Here is a 17,586-nt window from a genome sequence, read left to right on the forward strand (position 1 = left end):
TTTGAAAGTTCAAGCATATCAGACAGGGGTTAAGTAACGCTGAGCTTTTACTGTATTGCCCAGCATGACCTGAGTTACTGACCTTCGCTGCTCTTAGTGGTGTGGGCATGTAGTTTGATGCATGTGAGGCTGTGCCAAGGAGCTGGCTCAAGATTATGTCCACTCCTATATTGTGGAACTCATCTCTGCCTTTTCACTGCTCAGTTACGTTAGCTAGCTTTACCTCGTGCACTTCCTAAGTAAAACCTCAGCAGTCAATAAGATTTAGCTTGCTGTTTAGTGCATAAATCTGAATAAAATGTCAAATTGCATTGCTACTTTTTTATTACCTTTTATTGTCCTGTTTACTGTCTCTTTACTGCATTAGTATGACCAGAGGGCATGTATAGATTCAGTAGCTTCCTATTTTAAGAGATGAAGTCATGTAATGCTTCATGTGACTAGTCATACTTCAGCACTTCAGGGTGGTTTACATACAGTGCTTAAACCCCATCTTTGCTGAAATAAAGGTTCTCCTGGGTTGGACACAATCCTTTAGATCACCCTGGAAGTCCAACCATAGCCTATCCCTGACCAGCCACCCTCTAGATCACGTCAGCTGCAAGCCACAGTGGTCCAATCCATGTGGTTTAGAGCATGAAGGGAGAGAAACACCCCCAGATACTTCAATTACATTCATCTTCAGTGTTGCTCTTTTCTTACACTCTCAGCTGCTGGTTCCGGCTGTTTACCAACCCCAGCCATAGCAGACCTTGGGAGGGCTTCAAGGAGGTACAGCTTTCATAGAATGCCTGCCAGCAGCATGACTGATTCCTTCCTGCTAGTACGCCTTCTCCAGGCTAGAAGCTCTGTGAGTAAGAACTCGGCCTCACTGCATTGTAATCACTGTTAATGTTGTAGGAGGGGGAGAATGTTAAAAATAATTTAAAAATAACCCTGCCCGACTAATGACGAGTATGAAGTGGAAACAAACTGGTTTTAAGAGCGAGCCTACTTTGGAGCCTGCCTAAATTTGTAACTCCTTTCAAGTGGGAGTCCAAATCCAACAAGAGAAAAGCAGTGTGGAAGTAGTGGCTCTAAGTGGGAACCGGAGGAGAAAAACACGAGCCTGCTCACAAGGTCAATGGTCTGCAAGCCTGGCCACAGGCATTCCTTAGCTGTACTGCAGAGGGGCAGGTGCTAGTGCCTCTTGATGAAAGATTGAGAAGCAAATGAGAAATGTTGTGAAAAGCAGCACTCTAAAGCAGGGAGTGTCTTGAGAGAAAACAGAGCACTTCAGAACTTTATCAAATTATTTTTCCCCTAAATTAACTGTCCAGGTGATTCTGTTCTCCAGAAAGCTTGACCCAAGTCACTGCCCTGGATCTGTCAGGTCACCTTAGAACAAAAATTGAACTTGCACTTTGGTACGTAGTCTGACAACTGCAAAAATGAGTGGATGCATTAAAAATCAGCAGAGGCCAGATCACTCCTTTTCATTACTCCAGGTAGGGGGAACTGACAGCATGTAGGGCTAACCTGAAAGTAGCTCCTCCAGAGCAGCAGCAAGGCCTTTGAAAAATAATACAGCAGGCTGATTCATTGAAACTTGTACATAAATACTTCAAAGCCAAGTACAGGTTGAATAGGCTAGTATTAGGCTGAAGGGCTGTAGTAAGAGACTAGTGCAGAACTCCATGAAGGCTTTAATCAAATTTGCTCTAGTTACAAAGTGAGAACTACATTTCTTTCAGCCGTTGTCCTTATTCCCACAGAAACCCTTCTCTAACTCAACCACTAGTGACCACTTCCAGGCACATGACAATGCTTTGCTTGCAGTTTCCTTCTCGGATTATGCAAGGAAAGTTTAGACTTGAGAATAGCATTTGCCAGCTGTGTTTTCCTTTGGGGTTCAGTACTGACTGCAGCAACTAGTTGTGTAAGTACATCTTTAACAGAGGCACTAGAGAACTGTTCAGTGCTTGACTAATGCTATCTTTAACTGCTGGATTAATATTAAATTAATTTTAAATGAGGTTCTGCATCATCTTAGACCACAGGAAATAGAAGAAATGCAGGTAATACCTGGGAGCAGTACAGTATCTAAGGACAGAGACTAGAAGGAAGTCCTGCCAGCTGCCTGCATGTTAAGAGATGTTCTGAAACGTACAGTAGGCTGAAGTGAGAATGAGCCACAGAACTGAGCAGTCCCTTTGGGCTGAACTTAGCACTAAGATACCTCTCATCTTTTGGCTGACGTACACAATTCTCCACACCACCTCTCTTTCTTGTAATGCCTGCTCCCTCGCTCAGGCTTGGAACTGCATGTCCCAGGCTCCATGAAAGCCATACCAACAGACCTAGCAGCAATAGCCCATGAATCACTCCCCCCCCCCCTTATCTAAGCAACTTGGGTGTTTAAAAAAAAATAATGGTTGATGTAATGGTAAATGCATGTTATGTCACCTTCATATAAAAAATTAGTAGCTTGCCTCTTTCTGTTGGCATCATCATTAATCTGAGACCTGTAAATCCTTACACGGTACAAAACACTGAAGCATTAGGAAGATTTTTATATAAGGCAGGTTTACATAAAGTCCCTTTCGTAATTGTACAAGACAAAACTTGGTAAATCCACTTCATACCTGCCACAGAAATAGACATGTCATCTTTGTTGAAAGCTCTAATTGTTTTAACTAGAGGAACAGCAAGAATTACAAAAAACTCAGCAACAGCCTGGACAACAAATTTGCTTTTAATACTGAAGACTGCAAATAGGTGTCCCATCTCCTGTGCTTATGGGAAAAGCCCCTCGTTACCTCCTTACTGCTTGTTCCTCACTTTAAGCGGAATAGAACTCGACCTACCACCGGAGAAGAGCAGACTGACAAAAGTCAGAGTGAAGGGATTCAAGCTCCGTCTGAACCTCATTTTGACTTCTACATCCAATTTCCAGCCTTCACTGACCAGTAAGCACATTCAACTAATCATGTCTCCAGGCTTTTCAGAGCTTAACTATTTCAAGTTGCCTTCGGCAAACTACTTGCTAGAAGTGTGCCTGCGGTAGGAGGGTGTCATAACTGCATCAACCAGAAAGCACACTCAAACTTGCTTGGATTCAGTCTTTTTTAATAAATTAATGTCATTCAAAATACAGTGCCAGAACATGATGCAGCTGAACATGCTAGTAGGGTTTGTAATGAAGCACCTGTGTTAGGTTGGCGGCGCCCCGCTACTGCTAGTGGTTCCTGGGATTAATGCCAGAGCAGCACTAGTCACCTGCTCTCCTGCACACGCAGCACAGGATATTCCTGAACAGTTTGCCCCCACCCCCATCCCTCCCCCCAAAGTAAAAAACCTGACAGCTAAGGGATATCTATACACAATCACACTACAGTAATGCTTGTTATTAAATTAACAGAAAATAAAGACCTGGTTATTCCACACTAAAACTTTGTTTTACAATGGAAAAATACATCAGCAGCAGGAAGTAATATACATGAGCCAATGTTACTGTAATACAGAATGTGGAGGCATTTACTGATTAAAGCTCCACACAGACCCGCACTATGGGGGCTGGCAATTCCTATTGCAAGCCCAGCAACTTAAGTCCACACCTGGTAAACTACCAGCTGCTTGGAAGACCTGTATTCTAAATAGACAGGTATAAGTTAGTGAAAATAGAATACATGCACCTAATAATACAGCTTGACTGAACCTGCAGTCATTTTGCCCTGCGTGTTACCTTACAATGGAAGATCTACCCTTCCTACCACAGGTAGATCCATGGGATTTGCTTCTGTTTCTTGAAATGGCATTACTATACCAACATGGATATTAGTATTAGGTAAGTGCAGCGCAGCCCTTTAATTAGGCCGCACTGACGGTTCTATAACTAGCACTTTTGTAGAATATCCAGAAGTAGTTCAAATATAACTGGAAGATACTTTTGAAAGAGTTGTGACCTCATCCTAGATACAGTAACTACTTTTTTCTCTGAAGCTAGTTTTCCTGAAATGAGGCTTCATAGGACTAGAAATTAGTTCTTTAGACAAGTCAGATGCTTAAGCTCATGATATACATATACATTTCTCAATTACCAGATAATAGTATTTCAGATTATGGAAGCATACCTGCTCATTTCACTGACTCATACTGAACGGCGGCGAGTATTAGGTAGGGCATAAAAATACAACTCATGAAGGACAGGTTTGATGTTTCTGTTTCCAGACCTGATCTTTCACAACTATTTATTTCAAGATAACTGAGAACAGAATCAGTTGCGCAGTCTAAGTTTGGGAGCTATACAGGTGGCAACGTAACCATCTCCCCATCCAGGTCAAACTCATCACTTCCGTCGGGTGAGAAGAGATAGGTTGGAGGTTTCCATGGAGACTCTTCAAGGCAAGAGGGGTACAGCTTTCCTACAGTGCACCGGAAGTCTTTCCCCAAGTCCCACAGCACGCGCTCCGAGATGTGCTGTCTTAGAAACCAGCGATCGAGTTCCAGGTCGTACTGATAGGTGGCATACTTGGCTCTCTCATTCATGTGGGTTTCTCGTATAAAGACACACAAGGAATTAGAGATGACAACAGCTCTAACACATGGGTCAGAATACCGCTTGGCAGGGATATTGGCTGCCATTCTCCATTCATTTTTATTCACATCATAGATTTCCACTGTTACAGAAGACCCATCTACAGTACTGCTTGGGAGCCTTATGCCAGAATTGCTGGCAATATGTAGTCCTCCGATGTAGAATATTTTATCACCAAAAGCAGCAGCTGAAGCAAAACATCTACTTGTTTGTCGCATAGCCATTTCCACCCAAGCATCTGACCTGGGGAAATAGCAGTACATCAAGTTGTGTGCCATTACATAAATGCAGTTGTGAACTGCTACTGCTGTGCTCCACTGCCACGCGCATGGCAACGGGCTTACCATGGTCCACTCATCTTTCTCAGTGTCATATCTCTCCACAGTTCTCCTGTTGAGCTCTCCACCGACACTATCTCCCCCGATTGCATAGATGTATCCTTCACAGCAGACCAGGGATGGCTTTATACGAACAAAGAGCATCGGTGTCTTTGGAAACCAAGTGTTTTGCTGAGCATCAAACCAGTAAAAGCAGTTCACAGTTCTGAAGGCAGCCTGGAGTTTGCTGCTTTTGCTGTGGTTGGTTTTTGTGTTTTTCAGAGGAACTTGCCCCCCTGCTATATAGATGTCATTATCGGGAGTTACAAGTGTCCCAACCTTATGCAGGTCAGCAGGAGGGTTGCAGAGTTTGTAAACCTTTTCTGCCTGGGGGCTGTAACAGACAGAAGAATAGAGACTACCAGGGTTTTCAGCAGCAGCTTCAATGAATATCATCATTTCCTCTTTAGTCATACCAAGTCTGGGCTTGAAAAACTTGGGCATTGATTTGTACAGTCCTTGCACCACCACTGACTTATCGTTAGGTGGTAAGCCTTGAAACCAGGCTCGCTGCGTTACTTCTGAAAGTGCATCGATTCGGATTTGGCTAAGAACAGAGGACAAGTACTGTGATCGTGATTCTGTGTTGTATTCCAGCCATAACATAGCAGCCTCACGAACAGTCTCCTCCTTTTCCACATTTAAATTGTCACTGCTTAAAATATCTATCAGTAGATCATGTGACAGTTGCATGAAAGCCTCCTGGTGGTACACAGCTGTGAACTTGTGCTCTACCATTCTTTTAGCACTCTGTTTTAACTCTTCGCAGCTGAAGAGATCAGCAAAACTTAATAGACGCACACAATTTTCTGCATTAATTTTTTTGATTAGGTATTCTCTACACCGTTGTAACACATCATCTACCTGCAATGCAAAGAAGAAACAAGCTAAGTATGAGCACATGCAACCACTTCCTTCATATACCAGCAGCAGATAAAACTACCTACATTTAGTGCTGAACACAAGTCTAGGCCTGGAACACTACATACTTACTCAACTGCTTCATAGAGATCAGGCACATCACATGACCATATCTGCTAGAGAAACTAGTTTTCTACAAGTTAGAAGTGCACTGGTTTACTTCCACCCTCCACAGGGACCATAAAGCAAGGAAGGACGGGTACATGATACATACCTGGAAGAAACCACTGCCTATACTGCGCAAACTGAAAGGGGCATTTTGAAACAACTGGACAGAAGAGACTCTTAACAAGATAAAAGAAAAAAAATGGTCTGGAGATTAGAAGAAGTTATTTCAAACTCAAAACATTCCTACCTGTAAGAAGCAGGCAGTTTCATAAAGCTGTTCTACTGTGCTGTCGCTTATTGCCAGGTTACCCGTGTATGCGTAAGTGATGATGATCTGCAGAGTGGCTGCATCCACATTCCTCAGGTGTACGTGTGTTTGTTTACTTTCACTCAGCCCACTCATGAACATGGCTCTGAGGAGGTATACACATGAAGACAAGGATCAACGGTTAAGTACAGCGATCTTCAACAGTCATCTCTAAGTCTTAAGTGAAGGTGAAGAGTCTCTTTAGTTGCCTGTTTACAGGTGCTCAGTGTTTACCTTAGGTTGCCATCTAGTATTTAAGATAAAGCATTTGTACAGAACATTCAACAACTAAAATAGGTGCCTTCTGTAGAAATATTTTACATTTATGCAAATTCTTCTGTTAATCGGCAGAGAACTCTTAATGACATTAAAGTTTTAATGATGCAATTTAAAACTTTTTCTGTATTAGGTGGTGAAAGGGAAGAAACATCCTCCAGAAAACACTGTTAAAACATTTACAGGTAGATTTTAAATTCTTGAACAAAGGCAGCAGATTTATGCAACGGACTGAGCTAAGTCATACCCAAAAGCATGCTCCTCTGGGAGGAGGTAAAAGTTAGCTCAGAAAATGGAGCAAGGACTAGCACTCCATTAAGTATTATGCATAATACTGTGCAGAAAACTTCCAAGTTGTTAGAAAAACACTCAATGACAGGGAAAAAAAAAAAAAAAAAAATCAGACTTGGTCTGAAAAAAACCCCAACAAATCAAGCCCAAACAGAAACCCACAGAACAAATCACCAGTGCTTATTTCCACTACATCTTCCTGATCTTCCTGAAAAAGCACAAAGACAATACAGAAAAGGTTACTGTTTCCACAATGCTTTGTATACTTATTGCCCATTCTGATTTTTTAAATTGCAACACAATTAAGAACTAAAGAACTTCAGGTACTTTCCAATTTTCTTAACATGTGGAACATTGATTTTAAAACCTTTATATTAATTCAGGTTTGGCCTTTATGGTTGTGTTCAAAATTCAGCTCTTATTTGTTAGGGACCTTCTAGGAAATCAGATATGAGCGAAGTTAGAAGTGATGGTGAGAGCACCCTACAGTCCTGCCTCCAGCTGGAGAGGTGAAAGGGACATGGGAGATACACTCCATAAGCAAAGCCACTCCAAGAAGCATCTGATACAAAGACAGTGCCCCACCACCGTTCCCTCCTGTCCCACCCCCTTTTCTCTGTCTTCTTCTAAGTTCCTGAACTCAGGGCAACCTGCATTTTCGGAGGGACGACTGAGTGGCCAAGTGAGTATCAACTTGTGCACCCACAGAGATTCCTCTTCATAGCAAGAAAGAGGCAGCTGTGAGAGAATCAAGCTATAGCACACACTAACACACTGCTAAGCAGCCTGTGCCAGAGCTAGGCTGCTGCAGCACAGCGTTCAAGTACAAAGAGGTAAGGTGACTGCAGTGGTACACAATGGCTGGGTCACAGCAAGAGATGCTTTTCTCTTCTTTCCCTCTCTCCCCACAGCCTCCTTCAGGGCTATCAATTTTTCATAATAAAGCTAAATTTAGGAAGCTGAGCATCTTTTTTGTAAACCAAAGCAGAGAAGAAAAACAGAACATGACAAAACCACAAGCTTGATACTTCTTTTAACCAGTGCCAAAACCTCATTCCATAAATAATAAACAAACACATACAAATAAGAGATCTGAATGCATATTCAGTCCATGCAGCACACTGCGTGGACTCGTGACAGCTTTCCAACCTGATGATTAGCCACCCACATTAAATCTGGCCGCATTTCCAGCGCCTGTTATTTTACAGGCTGTGGAACTATGTCATCTGCACAAGACCAATGGCAATAATCATTATCTAGTGATCACACAATACTTGTGGCTAAAAATTGTACCAGGCTCATCCGAGATGGAGAAATTAGCACAAAAATCATCAACAACAAAAACTTCTGTGAAAGTAATAAATGAATCCCCAAGTAGTTCTATACAAGAAGGCATAGAAAGTAACAGAACCCATTTTAGAAGTGTTCTGTATAGTGAGCCCATCTCAAGGAGAAAACAGAATTTGCAAGCCCTTCCTTGATTAAACAGGAGAGAGGAGTGATAATCCTTCAAATAATGCATCAGGAACGTAACACCAAGACTAGTTTCAAGCTTCAAAATTCCTTCCAGAGAAGCAAATTAATTATACTGTACTGTCAACAAAAAATGATTAATCACCACAGAAAATGCACGATGCCTCATCTTCTAGGTGTTACTATGAAGGTATGTGCAAAAAGTAGTAGCACCTGCCATACCTTATTAATAAAAAGAAAAAAAGAAAAAGGGGACAACTGGGAAGCAGGAGCTACTACAATAAAATCTGCAACAGCATCTCAAGGAGAGGGGGCACCAAATTGTTGCACTGCAGCAACTCCCAGACAAGAGAGGAGTTCTAGCTTCTTTGCTGAGCAGAAACAGCCAGATGATTCAGGAAAGGAAGCCACAAACTCACACAGCAAGCCCTACTTTTAGCAGAGGCTTCTGCTGAGAAACTACAGCTAATAAACATGACAACGGAAGTCCTACAGCCAAATCTCAATTGTTACCCTTGTTACCCTACCTTGAGGGGAGCAGGGGGGAACCTCTTAAATATTTAAAGATTAAGTAGGAAGAAGAGGTACTAATTCTTCAGACTCAGTTACTCCCTAAAGAAAAAGAACCATCACAACTGTAACTGTTGGGGTGTTTTTTCCCCAGATTACTGTAAAAGGTGCAGTACCTATCTACAGTAAGTCACAAGATGCTGGAAAATGTATTTTACCCTTCTGGTGCTGACAAGTAATAATATTCAGATATTTTTACTTCACTGATCTTTAAAACTCTCTGCAACACATTCATTGTTAATTAAGTAACACTACACTCAAAAACAGATTTTCTAGAATTAACAGATCCTAGTTTGAATAGTTACCTGAAATATGAGCTGCACGTTGCAAGAACCATCTTATGGCAGGGAAATTCAGTGCCCTCAACAATCAACACTATGTCAGTTAGCAACTGCTGTTCATAAAAGAATTTCAACTGCTCCAGCAAGGATACAGCATACTCGCTATTTATCTGCCTTTCGTCCTGGGTAGACATGACTGTATTCCATTAATATTTCCAGGACCAGAGAGAAAAGTCAAGGTCTTCAACAGAGAAAGGTCAGTTCAACGTTTCTGAAGTAACCAGGGAAGAAACCACAGGAGGTCTGTAGCCTTCAGAAGTGATACTGATTAAAAAAGGCAGTGTTATCTTGGACTGCTGAACCAATGTTGCAGACTTTGACCTACTGTTAGGTCATCATGCTTTGACTTGATGTCACAATCTGTTCAGAGGCTTTTTCAAGAGTGTCTGCAGAGGTCCTGTTGAGATCTATGACGCAGCAGATGAATGATCAAAAGAGAAGTCTGAGGTAGATTTTGTGGTAACATCTCGTGATCAGCAGCTGCACTTGAACAACTGAAAGCAGAAAAATAAAATTAGTTTACATGTGAGCACTTTTTCAAAAACCTTTCATAGTTACCCCTGAAAACTAACAAACTCATTTCTAAATTACTTACTTGCATGAGAACTCTTCTTGAGAAAAAAATTAAACAAAAGTATCAGACATGAAAAGCAGAAGAGTTTGTACATTAATTCTCATTGAGACCTAGACTCACGAAATGATTTATTTTGTCAACACAGCTTCCAAGACTGAAGATGTAAAATGAGGTTCAATAAGACTTTATCTTCCAAGAACTACCCACCAAATAAATCTGTGCGTTCCCTTCAACCACTGATAAGATGCCACGTGTTTTTTTCATTTCCATATTAAACAGCTACTTCTCCTGCTTCCATGGCTTTGTCTACATAAAGCTTATCAATACCAGGCCACTAAAAATATAAATGCAGTTTCTTCAGCATTTCATCATTCTCCAACTAAACTGCAATCATCAGCAGCAGCCCAACATTCTACTAGAGAACAAGCAGAGCCAGAGTTTAAGGACTAAAAAACCCCCAAAACTCAACAACTTATATTCACTCCAGTGCTTATTTGGTTCATCTTCCCTCTGCAGAAGGGCTTCACCTATTAACATTTTACATCCTTTTGCTTCTTCTGAGTCATTTCCATATAGCCAGGTAAGCACAACTGCTGTGGACTGGAGAAAAGAAAAATAAGGAGATAACAGGAACAAAGGGATAATGAAATAATAGGGGTCAAAACCTTTTGAGTGGTTATAAAGCAATGGCCACAGGTTACCAAAGTCTCTTTTCTTGCTTGGATATTTCTCCTCCTCTTAAAAATGGGGTCAGCCTTTATCTTCCACATGAACACAAAACCGTAATTAAGAATGGGATAGTTGTGACAGTAAGATCGCCACCATAAAGAACACCAGAGTAACAAATCTATCAAATACTTCCAGATTTATTTGTTCTTGCACTGTTGTTCTGCATTACAAAAGTCAAAGAATAATCAGAAACATGGTTATCTCATGTCTCAGACCTCAATGTCATTGTAGCTCATGATGAGCAGTGAATGCAGAAATACCTTACTTGAAACGACATACTTCAAATTCCAGACAAAACCACACAACTTCGTGTAAGATAAAGGCTGTAAAAACACCTGCCAGCCATATCAAAAATCTGCTGTTTTAACAGAGCCCTGCCCATAAGACAATTCAAAGACAGTTGTCTTTTAGCATTCATTCACTTGACACAAATATGCTTAATTAATGCCACTTTAATTGCTACAAATTTAGTGTCACTTTTTCAGTGAAGAAATATACACAAACAGGAGTCTCAGACTTAGTTTTCACTGCTTGTGGAAAACAGTCAAAATACTATAACCAATATTTGCTGTTTGTGCAGGTGAAGCTAGTTAATTAAAACAATAAAAGAGGTGTTAACATTTGGGGGAGAAAGAAAGAGAGACTAGTATCTGCTATAACAACAGCTGTCACCTTCAGTCTTGACTTCAGACCTTCAAGTTTCAAGTGCAGTTAACCACTGAAGTCACTAAACCTCGATTATATCAAGGATATACAAAGATACTGCTTGTTTACAGCCACAACTTTCTGCTTCAAGTCACAGCTTTTCACCAAATCTGTATGCATCCTATCTCTGCACCACTGACCACTATCCTGGTTACCTGATAACAGCTTAACATGCAACCTAATCCACTGACAGATTTTGCACTGAACTTTAAATGGCTGCAGAGACACACAGACTTCCTAAGCGTGCCAGGCCCACAGAACACATAGTTCATGGCTCTACTGGTATCCTGGGTCTCTCTACAGCATTGTTTTTCCTGGCTTAGGAGTAAAAGTTTCAAGAACAATACAAGCTGGTGGATTAAGATCTGTTTAGGCAAAGCATCAGGAGTATTAAGCTTTAGCAGAAGGCAGCATTCATTCCCTAACTTCCTGTTCCGATGTGATTTTAAAGAATGTAAATCTTTAGGAACAGGAAAGAAAGAGCAAAACTAATACACACTGTTTTAGTCATCAGGTAAGAGAACCAGTCAAGGATGCCATGGAGAAATTGATATACACCTGCTAGTAAGATTAAAGACATTTTTGGCAGCATGTGGCTGACAGTCAATAACTGAAAAAGCAGACCTGTTCAACAGAAGACGAGTTGAAACTGTGAAATTAATTGCTATAAATAGCTGGAACATTTGAGCATGACCCTCAGCAGCAGAAAAGATTGAGGAGATGATGAGAGTCTTGTTGCAGAACAGTTACATGACACGAGCTACCTCTGAACTGTAAATTTACAAAGCTGGAGTCCTTGGTTTACAGCTGATCTGAAACTGTACCATTTCCACAATGTGCTGCAGGGAAATAAACATGGTAGGAACACACTACATGCATGATACATGTTTTCCACATCCATGCTGTGTTTTTCTGCCTATGATAACCATTGTCTGAAGAAAAAAACTTTGCATTTGTTATGACCTTAGGACTCCCATCCCTTCCTAGTGAAACCATAAATACACCTCAGGAGAACAATAAATGCATTGAGGATCTCTGAATTTCTGTTCTAAAATTTACTGTAATTTCTATTGTCATTTGCCCAAGAGAAGTCAGTCTGCTTAGAAGATTATGGTAAGTGGTATAAGAACATAGTTTTGTGCTTGAAAAGTCATCCAAAACTACCTACCTCTCTCACACCTTGCTGAAGAAAGAGTTCAAGACTATTTTAAATGAGTTAATTCTCCTTACTTTAGAAGCTGAAAACCCGAGGCACTAAAAATAAGAATCAGCTTGTCTAAAGCCACATACTTGCCAAAGAAGAACTGTTAAGATGCTCAGTTTTCCCCAGTCCCAACCTAACATCTCTCACACTGCACTGTGCTTAGATCTCAGCTAACTGAAAAACTGTGAGCTTCAGAAGATGCCCACAGATACAATAGTCCCCTGGAGCTCTCATAACTACACAGCAGTGAACTTTTCTGACTTATGGATGAAAAGAACTATGGCTGACCTTAGCTAAATATCCAGCACCGAAATTCTGATAGAATAAAAATAACCCTTGAATCTCAGTTCTATGAGTAAGAACTTTCCCTTTCAACAGTGTCACTGGAACGACCGTTTTGTTCAGGGTAGCTTCTTGGAAGTCAGCTGTCTAAAACAGGACTGGCAGGTAGCTACGGGAAGGCCACAGCAGTACTGGATTGCAAACTAAACCAAAATGCTGTCGGGTGATCCAAAGTAACCCCCTATCAAGCTTGGAGAGCAACATTAAATAACAGGTTGATAAGAGGGTTTAGGTTTAAGTAATTATTCCTTTTAGCCTAAGCAATTTTATTGGAGTGTCTACAGCACTTGTTCATGTACTTCAAATCTGAATGAGACCATTCCAAAAATTAGTCATCAAATGTTAATGAGTATTGGGACAGGCTATTAATTGCCCTACCTGAATCTCTTTATCTTTTGAGGTCAGACAAAGAGTAACAAAGATACATCCTGCACTATACATATGGAAGAGTTAATACTGTATTTCAATGTGTAACACAGAATGAATAATAATATGGACTATTTAAAATTAAATTAGTAGGGAAAAGTATAGGATATGTATGTATGATATTCAAATGAACTAATAGAAAATAAAAAAATGCATAATTTTTTTCAAATACAAAGGGCAAAATAAATACTTTTTTTTTAATAACTAGGATATTGAAAATCCCACTAAGAAGTCTGTCAGATTAGATGTCTAACTTCCAGTAAGATTCTGGGAAACACTTAAAGACCTATGAAAGTCTCCCAGGTTCCTATATGCCCTGTAAATACAACTCAAATTCTAGCTTCACTAACTGCAATTAACACGTTAATAAACTCAAAACTTATTTCCCTGGACATTCAAATTATTTAACCTATTTTCAGCTAATAAAAAAAGCTTTAAATGTTACTTTTGTGCACTTTTAATCGAATTCCTATTTCCATCCAAGGGCAGCTTCATACAAATCACAAGCAAAAACATGTCTGAAGTGAGTCATTCACTATTTTTAACATAATAAAATGTCAGAATTAAGAACTGAACAACAGTAAGCCAAGCTACACAAGCATTCATGTGTGTAGAGACAGCAATCCTCCCAGCCAGCAATGAAATTACCAAGCTGAGGCACTTTAATACTTAGTTACTATTAATGATATTTGGAGTCACAAATCAACATGTTTCAAAATGATTATGCCAACTAACAGCAAGGAGGAACACAAGTACTAAAAATGACTGAAATAAATTATTTAAATCAATACACCTAGCCAAGAGATCTCAATGATAGGAAAGAAAGAAGAAAGAGGAGTTAGAAGCTCTAGATTCTCAAGTAATGTATCAAATTTGCACCCTTGGCAGTGTAAAAGAAATAGGTAATTGATAAAGCAGTTCCAGACTTGAAAGTTTTCCTCTTACAAAGCCATCAAAGGTGTCTTTGATAGCACTGCCATCCAGAAACCTGAGGACATCAAGGAGATTCTAATAAGGCAATGACATGAAATTTCACAAAAAACAAGGACCAAGTTATTCCTACAGCATTATCATCTCAAAAGTTTGGATTCACTTGAAAACTACTACTAGCTTTCCATACATATTATGTTTGGGATGCGAGCTACAACTTTGAAGGAGGTGAGCCTTCTGAAACTACGCAAAAGCTAGAGTCTAGAAGTGGCAGCTTCTCCACACTAACAACATGTTTGGTCACAATGCACTCCTCACGACCAGTTTCTTTCCTGTTTTTCTGCTCCTAAAGGAAGTTATACACTAAAGGAAATACCTGCTCAGAAATAAAATTAGCCCAAGATAAACCAACAACTTAACTTGGCAACTGGCCTTCCACGCTAAGCATAGGTAGTTTCCATCCCCAAGGGCGTTTCTGTTTTGTTGAAAGACTTGACCTGTTTTGGAAAATTAAGCTTTGGAAAAAAAAAAAAAAGCAGGCCACAGATGTCTACAGTAAGATCCAGCCGTATATCATGTATGTATAGAAAGGTGGTCTGTTTAACTTAAATTACATTTCATAAGTATGTCACTCCCTTAAATATTCACTGTATGATGATTGAAATTCAACTATAAATTCAAGCATTTCTGCATTGAGACATTAGATTAATAATTAAAGTAGCTTAACTAACTGTTAGTTCCCAAAAGGTTGTCTTATAGTGATATCTAATGCATATAAAATTGTCAAAATGCAAGAGTCTCTAAGTTATGGAAATTTTAGGATTTGTACCAATTCTAGTCTGTTTCATAACCTCTTGACCAAAACAAAGGCAATTGCCTAAAAAAACCCAACCAAACTACCACCACCACAACAGAACCACCAAACAAAAAATCTTAGCAAAGCCAACAACCTGGCCAACAAATAGTCAAAATACTAAATAAGGAGTGACATCTTTTCTTCCACCTTGGTCTGTTCCTGCAAGGTGCTAGTTATACTCAGTGCTGTGCAATAGGACCCTTCCACCGCACACACAAAAATAACTAGGAAAGAGGTCAGACACCTATACCCTGGCCATGAGCCTATATGATTTACACAAGTTAACATATATTATACATTAAAAATTACGCATTTTTCCTGGTACCTTTATGAGAAACTAAGCTAAGTTGCTAGTGTGATTTAAGGATCTCCTAAATCTATCATCTTGAACAAAATTCATGTAGATACAGCCCTGGGTGAGCTCACAACAACATACAGCCTTTCAGGTCCACCATGATCACAAGGTAATATAGAAAGCCAAACTGTAGCTCTGCAAGAAAACATCTAAAAACACAGCTACAGCATAACTCCATTACCACTTCATAATCAGTTATTTCAAAAACAGCAGGTGTATATCCTGTTCATAACAGAAATAATAGTAAATACTGGAAAAATCTTAGGCATGCAGACAGCTAACATCAAAGCTATACTATACACGTATTTAGACTGTGAAGCTCACTAAGAATTGCCTGACTCCTTAAATTCACTTGTAAACACTGAATCCCACCCTCTGTCGCTGTAGGTACTAACACTGTGTATACATATGCGCACAACTAGACATACTGGCAAACAACGTACACCGACAGTGCCACTACTGTGCTTTTCTCCTAGAAGACTTCATCGTGTCTTGCCCTTTCAAGCATCCCTAAACAAACCCAGCGAAATCGCAAACACCCAATCTGCTCTGCTGAGAAGGGGCAGCAAACGCTGAAAGCCCTACTGCCCACCCCAGAACAGGCCTGAGTTTACAGTCTCCTCCTGCCTGCAGGACACATCGACATGATACTAGAAAGGGAGCACATTCTTTCCCCCTTTCCTCACACCCAGATGCGTCGTTCCGTCCTTTCGCTGCGTTAATTCCCCTCCTGCTTCCCTGAGGAGCCCCCGCCAGACCTAAGGAAGGGGACACCCTTCCTGCTGCACGAGTATCGCCACACTCCGGGGGTCAGGGACGGCCCCGCCGGCCGCACGACTAAGACCCCAGAGCGTTTCCCCCCCCCGGCTCTCCCATGCCAAGCGCCGGCCCCAAGGGCACGGAAGCGGTCCCACCAGCCACCTCGCCTTCTTCCTCGGGTTGCAGCCGCCGCGGGTCTCCGCCGGCGGTCAGCGGGGCCCGGGAGCCTCTGCTGCCAGGCGGGAGCGGCCCCAGGTCGCAGAAGGGGCGGGCGGGAGCCGCACCCAGGCAGGAGGAGCAGCAGGCTGCCGCTGAACCCCCCGTGGGCCTCCCTGCCGCGGGAGCGCCGCCCGCCGCCGGGGCCGAGGACCCCTCGCGGCGAGGGACGGCCTACCCTCGCTCCAGCCCCGCAGGCCGCCGCTGAGGAAACGGCCCGACGAACGCGCCAGACGAGGGCGGCCGCCACCACCTCCCGGCGCGGCGGGACGCGAGCGCGGGACAGCCGCCGTGTCCCCCCCACCCCCCCAGACAAACCTCCGACCGCCGCTTCCTCTTCTGCCTCAGCGTCCCGAGCGCGGGCGGCCAGGGGCGAGGGGCCCGGGGAAGCGGGGTGGGGGGGAAGAGAGGGAGGAGGATCCGGTCTCACCCGGGCTGCGGAGGCGGCGGCCACTAGCCGCGCAGGCGCGCTGCCCTCCGCCTCCTCACCGCCACAGCATCACCGCCGCTCGGCGGCCGTTACGATGCGCCGCGCGCTGCCGCGCCTGCCCGCCTCTCCTGCGCACGCTCAGAGCGGGAAGAGCCAAAGGCGGAGGGAGGGGAGAGCTGGGGGGCCCCCACGCCAGGTCCGGCGCCTCGGCCCGCCCCCATTTCCTGTTCCTCTCCCCCGAGCTTCCCCTGCCTAGGGGCGCACCCGCGCGCCGAGGAAACGGCCGCCGCTGCGGCGCTTCCGACAGCGCAGGCGGGGTTGGCGCACGTCCGCGGCGGGAGCGGGCGCGCCTGCCCAACGGCGTCAGGCGCGCAAGGCGGCGTGTAGCGCCCTCTGCTGGGAGGAGCGGCTCGCTGCAGGCCGGAGGCCTGTGGTGTTAACGGTTAAAGGCGGGTCTCGGCCAGGCCTTGTCCCTCTCCGCAGCAGCTACCTACCTGTTCCCCCGGGGTCCTTCCGCGGGCTGAGGCACCACGCAGCTTAAACACCCTTCAGCCAAACGCAGGAGGCTCAGAGGGGAGGTTTGCTTACCTCTTGAGCAAACATCGCCTGAGGGGCGTGGGGCAGTGGTCCGGCCATAGAAGGGAAGCAACAGGGCAAGGGAAGCAGGAGGAGACTGAAGTCTGGTCCAAGGGAAAGGCAAATCCTGAGTACAGACAGCTTAAAAAACAACTAGGGAGCAGTTCCAAAGTTCCAATTTTATTTTTTTTTTAATTTCCCTTTGGGTCCATCCCCGAAAGACTAGGATTTTAACTCAAAAGTT

At 42.8% G+C, this 17,586-nt stretch overlaps 1 protein-coding gene across 1 annotated transcript; it reads right to left on the reverse strand.

Annotated features, from left to right (window-relative positions):
• Nucleotides 1-3,345: 3,345 nt before the first annotated feature.
• KBTBD2 (kelch repeat and BTB domain containing 2) lies at nucleotides 3,346-16,777 on the reverse strand. Its single transcript, XM_084260447.1, has 4 exons — nucleotides 16,655-16,777; nucleotides 9,205-9,734; nucleotides 6,230-6,395; nucleotides 3,346-5,817 (listed from the first exon to the last, which is right to left on the reverse strand). Exons 2-4 carry the CDS (start codon nucleotides 9,372-9,374, stop codon nucleotides 4,282-4,284), a joined length of 1,872 nt encoding a protein of 623 aa, XP_084116573.1. The 5' UTR covers nucleotides 9,375-9,734; nucleotides 16,655-16,777; the 3' UTR covers nucleotides 3,346-4,281.
• Between the last annotated feature and the right edge of the window lie 809 nt (nucleotides 16,778-17,586).

This window comes from Gallinula chloropus (assembly GCF_964237585.1).
Source record: "Gallinula chloropus genome assembly, chromosome: 2".
NCBI classification, from domain to species: Eukaryota; Metazoa; Chordata; class Aves; order Gruiformes; family Rallidae; genus Gallinula; species Gallinula chloropus.

Coding starts and splice junctions, on each gene's coding strand:
- KBTBD2 (XM_084260447.1), bottom strand. CDS start 9,374: ATGTCTACCCAGGACGAAAGGCAGATAAATAGCGAGTATGCTGTATCC. Junction 6,396..9,204: donor ACGTGCAGCTCATATTTCAG/GTAACTATTCAA, acceptor ATACCTCCTCAG/AGCCATGTTCATGAGTGGGC. Junction 5,818..6,229: donor AAACTGCCTGCTTCTTACAG/GTAGGAATGTTT, acceptor TTTGCATTGCAG/GTAGATGATGTGTTACAACG.